Source organism: Camelus dromedarius, chromosome 5 (genome assembly GCF_036321535.1).
Source record: "Camelus dromedarius isolate mCamDro1 chromosome 5, mCamDro1.pat, whole genome shotgun sequence".
Classification (NCBI taxonomy): domain Eukaryota; kingdom Metazoa; phylum Chordata; class Mammalia; order Artiodactyla; family Camelidae; genus Camelus; species Camelus dromedarius.
This window is the reverse complement of record NC_087440.1, coordinates 57,209,728-57,220,443: the sequence shown is the minus strand read 5'-3', so window position 1 is coordinate 57,220,443 and position 10,716 is coordinate 57,209,728. Positions and strand designations below refer to the sequence as shown.

At 41.0% G+C, this 10,716-nt stretch overlaps 1 protein-coding gene across 3 annotated transcripts in view; it reads left to right on the top strand.

Moving 5' to 3' along the window:
* Window positions 1-10,716, top strand: part of ARMH4 (armadillo like helical domain containing 4) — a 116,847-nt gene that overhangs the window by 40,566 nt on the left and 65,565 nt on the right. For all 3 annotated transcript variants that reach the window (XM_031453780.2, XM_031453781.2, XM_064485983.1), the window contains exon 5: window positions 1,452-1,703. In XM_031453780.2, coding sequence (XP_031309640.2) covers window positions 1,452-1,703 — 252 coding nt within the window. The remainder of the gene's footprint in view (window positions 1-1,451; window positions 1,704-10,716) is intronic.

Genomic DNA, 10,716 nt, shown 5'->3' with positions numbered 1-10,716 from the left:
CATCTGCCTCAAGGCTTTGCCCTGGGTGTTCCCTCCATTCCCCTCTGCTGAGAATGCTTCTCTTCCTGTAGATACTGACCTCAACGAAACCAGAAAATTCATTATTTTGGTGTGATCTCTATTCAGACTTTATCGGAAAAGGTTTCCTTGATCGCTCCATCTAAAGTAGCACCTGGCATTTTCTATCTTCTTGGCAGTTTTAATCAGGGTGTAATGTATTGATTATCTATTTGTAGATCTGTCTGTTTTCTGTATGTCTCCTGACATATCAGTTCTATGAAAGCAGAAACATTATCACTCTATTCCTAGTGCCTGGACTAGGTGGTTGATAAATGTTTGTTGAATTTTTGGAATAATGGCAGGTATTAAGTCCTGCCAAGTTAAAGGATATATAAGAATGAAAAAGCTGAGAGGTAATTTTTTTAAGTTAAAAAAACCTGTAAATGATAGATGATGGAAGGGGTTCTATGTGGAGAAAACTGACTGGGAGCCGAAAAGGAAAGTCTGAGAATTCTTGGGTGGTTTTAATCCTCCCTCTTCTCTTCTCTGCCGTTGGAAGAGTCACTGCTGTGTTGAGAGCCAAGGGGAGCGACCAGGGGAAAGGCCTTCGATGTGGGCCCTCACCCGGGGCTTCAGGGCTGTCTTCCTATGGAGGGTGGGGCCTCCAAGTATTCCTTGAAAATTGAAATTAGTGAAACAAAATCAAATTGGGGCTCTTAAGTTCCCTAAACCTACGCCGCTTGAAGCATCACAAAGGACACATTATGAATTTAATTCGTATGATGATGGTAACAATAATGATTTTTCTCATGTGTTGCTTTTCTGACTGTCCTTGATCAACAGCTCATGTCCCCATCCCCTTGACAACTGGATTGAGAATGTTGCTGTAATAGTGTCCAGCTTCTTGGGTCACTCCTGGGCTAGGAGAACAGATGGAGGAGCGGATTCATGTCCCTCTCCCTTGACACTGCTGTGAGCTCTACTCACTGATGTGGAAGAAGAACAGAGAGGAAACTGTGCCAACAGCATGAATTCTCTTGTTGAGCATTATGAAATATAAAGAGAATGGAACACTCCTTTTACATTCTGCTAGTATTTCAGTGTGCTTTCTAACAGATAAATCTTTAACGACCCCTAGAAAACAGGAAGAGGATGTTTCCTACCCTTGTAAATATAAATATAACTTTAACAAAGATCCATCTTCCCTGAAATTTGACTCCCAATAAACATGGTGTGTGACACTTATCTGACATAACTGTGGTTTTTGAAAGTTTAAAATGTAGGTACATGGTGGGCACATCACCCCCTAAAGCTCTTAGTGCCCGACTTTGGCTATAAAATGTGTCTTAGAAGGCCAGTTGTGATGATTTTGTAGTGTCTGGGTCATTTCAGAAGATTCATTTGTATGCACTCACTGTATTTCCTCGTGTTCCCTTTGATTTCTTGCCTAGAGGGAGAAGAAGATGAGGATGAAGAGGATGAAGAGGAGGAAGATGAGGAGGAGGAAGATGAGGAGGAAGATGAAGAAGATAAAGATGCAGACGCCCTGGACGAGAGCTTGGGTGGTGACACCGAGCTGCCTGGCTTTACCCTCCCTGGCATCACGTCTCAGGAACCTGGCTTAGAGCAGAGAAACGTGGTCCCTTTGGAAAGAGCCACCTACCAGGACGCCATCGAGTGGGAACAGCAAAATCAGGGCCTGGGTAAGAGCCATGCGCGTTTCTTTCCTCCCTCCCTCCTTTCCTTTTACTTTTCTGAGGTGACAGCTTTCTTTCATTGGCATTGATCGGGGAACAGAATGGATTTTCTGTTTAGGGGTGTTTCATTTGGGAAAAAGTTCTTAAGTTTTTCTTCAATATGTTTATATTTATGCTTTTCAATAGCTAGGCTCCAAACAGTCTCCATCTGCCCACGAAGAACACAATTACCTAATTTTTGGAAGGAATTCCGTCTCTCCTTCCTAACTGGAGGACAGCTGTCAGCTTTGGGAGGACTTCCAAATGGGGAGGGATTGTGTGTAGCCAGTCAGCTGAACAAGCAGCATGAATGGTCTGGAGTCATAAAACAAATGTACTTTGTTATCCTCTGTCCTTTTAGAATTTCCTCCATGGGGAACATTCTTCCCTCGCTTCTGGGTGAGCCTTCAGCAGTCCTGTGACTCTTCTGTTCATTCTCGTGATTGCATTTCATCGCCAAATACAGTCTCACTTCAGCAGCGAGTGTCCAGACAACCCCAAGTTAACTCTCTCCTGTGTGTGGCTGAGTCTTTGGTGGGAGTCTCCATGGATGTAGGCTGATCCCAACTCTGACTCTCTTTTCCCTGTCAGAGGGATGCTCCCCTGTCTGTCTCCTCTTGGTTTCTTCAGGAGAGATGCTATTAAGCACTGGATGATTCTTTGATGCCTCACTCTCTTGACCTGAGGCGATGTGAACTCTTCTCCAGAGAAATCTTCCTGAAATTCTCTTAGCCTTTAAAAGGCCTGCTTATACCTTCAGTGTAGCAGAGGTAAGATATAAGAAGCATGTAACCAGTATCTCAGCCCCAGACTTCTTTCCTGAATTCAAGACTCAAAATCTAAGTCCCTCCTGGAAACCCCACAGGCTTCTCATATTCAACATGCCCAGAACTAGTTCATCATCTCCCCCGATACGCCAAGTTCACGTCGCTTCCTCTACTCCCTAGTTTCATCAGAGGCGTCACTATCCACCTGTTTGCCCAATCAGAGCACCTAGAAATCATCCTCAACTTTATTTTCCCCGTCCTCTCATATCAGTCAGTACCTGTGACTAAAAGCTCTCAGCTTGCCTCCTTTTTCTCCATCCCACTTCCTCTGCCTTAGTTCATGCCTCCATTTCTCACGTGGCCTTTTTCTCTCCCCAGTCTCACACTTTGCCACTGTTCCTCCACTGCGCTGTCACCAGAACGGTTTTCATAAAGTACAAGTTAAAACCTCTTGCAGTCAAAGCTCTCCATGACGCATCTTTGCTTACCTTTCCAGCCTCATCTGCTGCCATATCTCCTAGAGCTTCTTTTTGCCCACTTGCAATGTTCTTTGCCAACCCGTCAGCATGTGCCATGCTCTTTCGTCCCTCCAATGCCTTTGTGTGATTCTAGCCTCCACACATGGCCAAAGTTTCTTAAATTAGTGACACCCATTTAGTGATTTATTATGCTTTTAAAACTTCCCAGGGTGGGGGAGGGTATAGCTCAGTGGCAGAGCACATGCTTAGCAGGCACAGGTCCTGGGTTCAATCCTCAGCACCTCCACTGAAAAATAAGCAAATAAGTAAACTTAATTACCTACCTCCCCCCACCAAAAAGTAAAGTGATGGTGCAGACACAGACACAGGGTTTTAAAAAAAAGTGATTTCCCCAAGCCCTGAAATTTTATTTTATATCAGATTTTTCTTTTTATAAAATTGACCATTTCGCTGGATGTCTTTTACCTTTTACTGCCACTTCTGTTCCTGATAAATTCAGTTTGCCAGCATGTTTTTCACATTGTAGTTTTCCTGGGAACCAAAATCAGGAACAAATCTTTCAAGCCTTTCTTTTTTTCCACTGTGGGAAGACTGTGTTAGAATACTGTCTGGGTCTAGGATTTTTTTGGCTCACCAACTTTTTCTTGGTGGGACAGGAGCATCTCCTAGTAACTCAAAGCCAATGACAACTTCCAGATCAATATTAATTGATACAATTTCCTAAATACTCTCATATCATGTGAAATAGAGGAAAACCTCCCCTCTTAGTGATAGATTTTGTGGTACAAAGAATAATGGCTCCCCCATAATGTTCTAATCTTTGAAACCTGTGACTGTGTTATTTTGCATGGCCCGAGGACTTTGCTGATGTAATTAAGTTAAGGATCTGGTGATGGGGAGTGTATCTTGGGTTTTATGGGTGGGCCCAGTGTAATCACGAGTGTGGGAGGAGAAGAATCTGTGATGACAGGCAGAGGTCAGAGAGATGTGGCCATGAGCAGGGAGTTCTGGCAGCCTCCAGAACCTGGAAAAGGCAAGGAAATGGATAGATTCTCCCCTTGAGCCTACAGAAGGAACACAACCCCGCTGACCCCTTGATTTTAGCCCCTCAAGACCCATTTCAGACTTTTGACCTGCAGAACTCTAAGATCATAAATTTGTGATGCTTTGAGCTGCTACATCTGTGGTGCTTTGTTACGGCAGAAATAGGAAAGGATACAGATTTCAAGAAGTGTTTCGTGAACAGCTTCATTTTAGAAAGTAGAGCTGAGTGGCAGCTACAGTCTGAGTGTGAACATTGTAAACTTAACTGTAGTTTTTTTTCTTGATGAATCATTAAAAATGCAAAGAATGAGACCTTTAAAAAGTGATCCAATTTAATGTAATTACACTTTAACTGTCCATCTTACTTATTCCTATTTTTAAGTGGGTTATTTTATTTAGAGATTGTTACATCCTATTTTACAATATGAATGATATTCCAAAGCAAATGCTAAAACCCTTGGAAACCTTTAAAAATGAACAGATTGAAGTGGGTAGTTGAGATTGGCTAAAAATAATACAAACTCTTTGAATAGATTATCGTTTCATTTCTTGTGAAGTAACAGGAACAGAAAACTTAGATGATTTTCTAAGACAGAGCAAGTAGATTCATGGCTTAATTCTCTGCACTTCTGTTTTCTGTATTGTTGCGTACACATGGCAATTAAAGCATTGGAGAACGGGAGCTCAGTTCTTGATCTTACTGTCGGGAGGTGGGACCATGGACTGAACTGCATGTTGTCAGGAGAGAGGATCAGGAGTGAAAGCGCCATGCTGTGGTTCAGGTGCACTGATTGATGGGAAAAATGCTAGCAGCAGATAGGAAGCTCTTTATTCACGTTTGCAGAATCTATTTCTTCTCTGATCTAACAAGTTCATTTTCAGATTTATTGGTAAGAATCTATACAGAGAGCTGATACTGTGACCCACACTACTTCTTATCCTTTTGCTATAATAAATCACATGATTATTCTTTTAAAAGTATAAAATCAATATAAATAACCTAAGTCAACATATCCATTTTGATGTTTAAACATCTCCAATGTAATTAATATCCAGTAGTTCTTCCCTTTGTACATCCTATATCTGTTAGGATGCCTTTAGCTACAGGTAGCAGAAACTTTAAACTGATTTACAGTAAAGAAATACATTTTCTCTCAAAGCAAGAAGTCCAGAGGTGGAGCTCCTGAGTCAGCTGACTCAGTAGCTCAGCTGTCATCAGTGACTCAAGTTTTTCCATGTTGTTGCGCTGTCTTTCTTAAGATGTTGACCTTGGCCCCAGGCTGGCCTCCTTACAGTTGCAGTGGCTGAAGCAGTTTCAGGTGTTACACCCAGACAAGACATTGTTCAGACAAAGAAGATGACTGTTGACTGTCTTTTTACTGTGTTTCTTTCTCAGGAGAGAGGAAGCCTTTCCAAGAATCCCCCAGTATAATTCTTCTCACTTCTGATTGGCTGGGTTAGGTCACATGCTGATTTCTGAACACATTGGCAAGGGGATGTGATCACATGACTGATGGAACAGATAGGGGTCCGTGTCAATCACCACATCTATCACTCATGACTTTTGGGTTTTTCTGTTTTCCTCTCTTGTGGCTGATTCCTATTCATATCTCTTCTACCTTCTAAGAATCCTCTGATTAATATCTTTGTCTTAAATATATTTTGAGTTCATGAGTTCTGGATGAGGGCCTGAGGGTGGCATTGTTCTAGGAAGAGACCACTTTTGGCCACTTTAGAGTTTGGTTGATGTTCTGCGTACATAAGACTTCCAAAAGCCATCAGTTAGTTAAGTGCAGAATTATTATAGATGTCTTCACTTTTTTTTTCCCCAAAAGCCTGCATCTAACATTGAAATGGGCTCCTGATTTAGGAAGTAGAATATTTTTCTCTAGAAGTCTTAAAAAAAATGTGATATTCAACTAACAGTATAGGAAAGTAGAAGAATGAAGAGCTCCGGTGTTTCTAGTTTTTCACCAGACATTCAAAGAGCACCTGCTCCGTGTGTGCTGTGTGCTGTGGGAACTGAGAGGCTGACATATAAAGAGATAAGTTACCATGGGGCAGAGAGTGGTCCCATAGATGCGAGGTCAGTGGCCGAGCAATTCCACAGTGAGAAACTGAATCATCCCTTGTAACCAGGGATTTCTTTGAGAGGGCAGCTAATTTATATCACCCTGTCTGTTTTAACACTGCCTCCTTTTCACTATTAGGAGCCTTCCTTTAGATTGAAATAATGCATCTCTAGAAGGCTTTAGAAAAATGCAGATTTGCTGTCTGGATAGGATAATCCATTAAGATGATATCATTTGTTTATTATTATTTATCAGGTTCATTACCTAGTGATTTAGGATGATTTAAGATGAAAGAGAAAAAACACAAGACCCATGTGTTTTGAATCTGTAGAAACAGAATGAACTGCAGGCAAAGGGTGTGGTGGTTGAGTCCTAGAGAAACTGAGCGCTTGTCTGTGAGAAAGGCAGACCCTCGGCCCCTAAACTGGTCAGCCCTTCTCTTTCTTCTCCTCATCATCCTTATTCTTTTAAAACACTGAACGTATAGCCAAGACTGAACACTTAAATATAGCGCGACACAGGCTGTGTCAGCAAGGAAAAGATGCTCCATAAAAGATAGTGGGAAGTATGAGATTTCAGACCCTTCACTGTGACAAATGTTGGTGTATTTTGGCCTCTAACGTGTTAAGCTGTGGATTATGAGGTTGCTCAGGAAGCGGCTACGTATGTGTACAGAGGAAAAGGAAAGGAACCTTAATCCAGCATAACCAGCACAAAGTGGGCGGCACGTTGGCTGAAGGCCCCGGACCAGTGGTTCCCACTCTTGGCTGCACATTGGAATCCCCTAGAGAGTGACACACCTGGGTCCCACCCCTGGAGCACAACTGTCCTAGGCTGCGGCTACTGGTTGTTGCCTGGGGTGAAGCAGCTTCTGTTTGGGAAGGGTGATGGAGAAAGGAGATTTTAAGAAATGTTCTATATTTTATGAATTGAATCCCCATTAGTCAAAATTTACATGATCTTGTAATGATCTTCTGTGTATTGGATTAGTGTGTCTTAAAAAAACCAGGTTTTTACAGTCACATAGAGATCAAACTTAAAGTCAATATCCATGGTTTAATTTCCCCAGAAAGCACATGGTCACATAGCAGTTGTCTAAATCTGGACTGTCAAGGTTTGTGCCCAGACTCCTGCATCTGGAGTGAGTGAGCATCTCTGGGTACGAGTGTCCTTTGGTAGCCACTGGTCAGCTACTTAGGGGTTCCTTCCTGTCTCAAGACGGTACCCAGGGTTTCTGGATTTGAGAGTAATGGCATTCACTCTTTCTTTGGAAAGAACTGAATTATTTTTCCTAAACAGGAAGAGCAGAGGACTTGGGTGCAGACCTCCTTTTTCCGCAGTAGAGAAGTCACACTGGTGCCAGAGTTTAAATTAGAGATCACAGTGGGGAGGGTATAGCTCAGTGGTAGAGCACATGCTTAGCGTGCATGAGGTCCTGGGTTCAATCCCTAGTACCCCATTAAAAAAATAGTAATAATAATAGATAAAAACCGAATTACCTCCCCCCTCCCCAAAATAAAATAGAAACATAGATAAATAAAATAAAAAAAATTAGACTTATTAGCATATGAAGCCACCAAGCCCATAAAAACTAGCAACACGGCACCTTGCGGCCGCCCCTCTCTCTCTCCCTCTTCGGAGACGGCCCGCATTCTGTCTATGGAATGTGTACCTGCTTTTAATCTGGACATCCAACCACCACACCTCGTGGCCTTTCTCTTGCCCTTCAATGTATCTCTCTGAATAAATCTACCTTCACTCAAAAAAGAAGAGAAATTAGAGACCTTGATCCCTGACTCTCCTTGCCTCACAAGAAAGAGTGCTTAAGGGAAATTAGGTCTGCAGGGCAAGATGCCTTCCAAGTCCAAGTTATTTCTTCCTAGATCTTTTCCCTTGAGCTATCAGTTACTTGCAGATTGGTAGTAGTTGGGGATTTCTAGAGGAGAAAATCTGTCTATATGCCTGCGGTGAAAACTTTGACAAACTCAGGAATTTAGGTTTTAAATGCATTTATTTCCTGAGTTTTTCCATTTATTTTTATCCTGTTATATTGTAGGTATCTTTGTGAGAAGCTGTAAATCCCCTTTTTAGCATGAGGTAGGTTATAAATAGGTTAAATATATAAAAATAAAGACTTCCTTCCTGCTGCTCACTTCCATCCATGCTCACAGGTGTGTTTTGAGGACACTGTCATGAACCAGAAGACAAAAAGAGAGCTGGCTAACTCTAAAGAAAACCAGGTTTTGACTTAAAAAGAATTTAATGTATTCTGTGTTTTCCCCTTCATTTTAATGTTCAGGACACTTCTGATAAGCAATTATGTATAATGGCTACAGTCGAACTTTCGTGTTCTTTTAATATAGGAAATGGTAAGCTGTTTGGAAGGAGGAAAGGATTGATGGCATAGATAAGTTTTTGGGTTGTGTTACATTTTTTAAAAAAGACTGACACAACGATTCTTCACAGCAGTTTGTAGGACTTTTGCACAAAGAATCTCAGGCCGAATTGAGGCTTAGAAATTCATTAATTCCAAGAATCATAGAAGTCAGATCATTAACACACAGACACAGACACACAGACGCACACACACAGTTCCCTTTGTCCAAATCAACTGTGGGACGCTGCAAATTCCCTTATTCTCCTAAATTTTCTTTTGGGAAAACTTGTGAGGAGTCACCTCTAAGTCTCAGATGCTAATGAGGAAAACTCACAGAATAGAGTTAGTGGCGAGTGTCTCTGTAGCACGGTGGCAGCTGCAGCTTCCTCTGTGTACGATTTTGTGTGTCCGGAGCACGGAGCCAACTCCCTCAGGCATAAAGCTTCCCTGGGCTCAGGAAGGGAAATCAGTCTTGGTTGCTGAAATATTAATCTTTGCACCAGCTGGGTCTCTCCAGTGCTGTAGTAGTAAGTTCTGTGTGATCCAGAATAACTGCCAGCCTCCCAGGAAGCCAGAGCTATTTTTGAAATTTATAGGATTAGTGGTGCAAAGTAAAAATATACCACAGCAAGAGTGAAGGAGGGATTAAATGTTAAAATAAGGAATTGGAGATTTACATCAGGTAACTCAGGAATTCTACAGTTCCTGGGCAGGAAGCATTTCTTCAAATATGTTTGTCTCTTTTATGTACCCCATATATTCAAGGACCTCCAGGATCTCTCTGGGGTCTGTCTTCCCTCCTTATTTCTCTCTTGACTGCTTTGTCCCAGACCTCTACCTTCATCAGGCTATTGTCACTGTCACCAGTACATCATAGGACATTTCCTGACCCCCACATTTTTTTCTTCCATTGCTCTTCTTTCTTGGGATGGCCTCCTCCCTGTTTCATCTCTCTGCCCCTGGCTCTTGCTGAAGCCCTTCCTGGCAACCCTAACTCCCACTGAGTCCTCTGTGAAACTCCCCCAGCAGTTCTTGTCAGTAGAACTAATTTTCCCCTCCATTATCTCATTTTGCTTATTATTATTATTACTATAATAATATAAGACGGGGATGCCTTATTGCACTCTGCCAATTAAATAGTAGTCCCTTATTTAACTATCCTGGATAGCAACATTGGGTGAGAGGGTGTGGTAAATGGAGTAATTGACTGGATTCATGGAAAAAATGGTAACTGATCAGGTACTGAGGGCTTTCTATAACGCTTATAACTGAGATTAAGCTTAAATATCACACGATAGGTAGAACTTAATGTGATCTTAACTTTCTCTGGTTTCTCTCCACTTCCCCTAAAGTAGTTTTTATATCTACAAATCCTTTAGTAATGAACTAATTAAAATTTTTATTCTATTTTTGCTAGCTTCATTGAGATACAAGTGACATATAACATTGTGTAAGTTTAAGTTTTACAACATGTTGATTTGTTACACTTACATATTGCAAAACAGTTACCAGCATAGCGTTAGCTAACACTTGCATCATGTCGAGTAACTACCATTTCTTTTTTGTGGCCAGTAATCTAACATTTTAGAGTGTTTTTTTAGAATTAGGTTGGAGTGATTCTACATCATAGAAATGATCAGACCTTGGAAATGTTGGGCCAACTACCTTCATTACTTTAGAATCTGAATCAGATGATTGTATTCTCACAGTGATCAATCATTTAAAAAATTTCCAAATAGTTAATTAGGTGGCTGAATAGCAATAAGGCCTTTGGTAGCGTCTATCAAAGAATAAAAACACGCATGGCATCACCTACATGGAAATTTATTAAACCTCATTCTTTTTGCCACTGAAGTATTGCTTCCCTAAGTCAGAGAATCAAGTTGTCTTTTTGTATTTCACTTCTGGCTGTAACAAAATTATAATTATAATATAGTATTTTAAATAGTTTAGGGTTCTGATTTGAAAAAATTTTCTTTTTTCATGTCTTCAATGCTTTTTAAAAGGTCTTAGATATTGGGTGCTTGTATCAGAGGTTCACCAAAAAATTAAATAAATTTGGACATGTTGGTTAGGAATCCTTCTGGAAACTAAACCCAAAAATCTCAGCTTCTGATTATTCATCTTTATTTCTTTAAATGATCTGTGTGAGATAATAGACTTAATGCTTTCCAGAAGCTGAAGCCCTTATCTGTATTTTTATAATTAAATTACATTGAATTAGAGAATTGGAAAAAATCA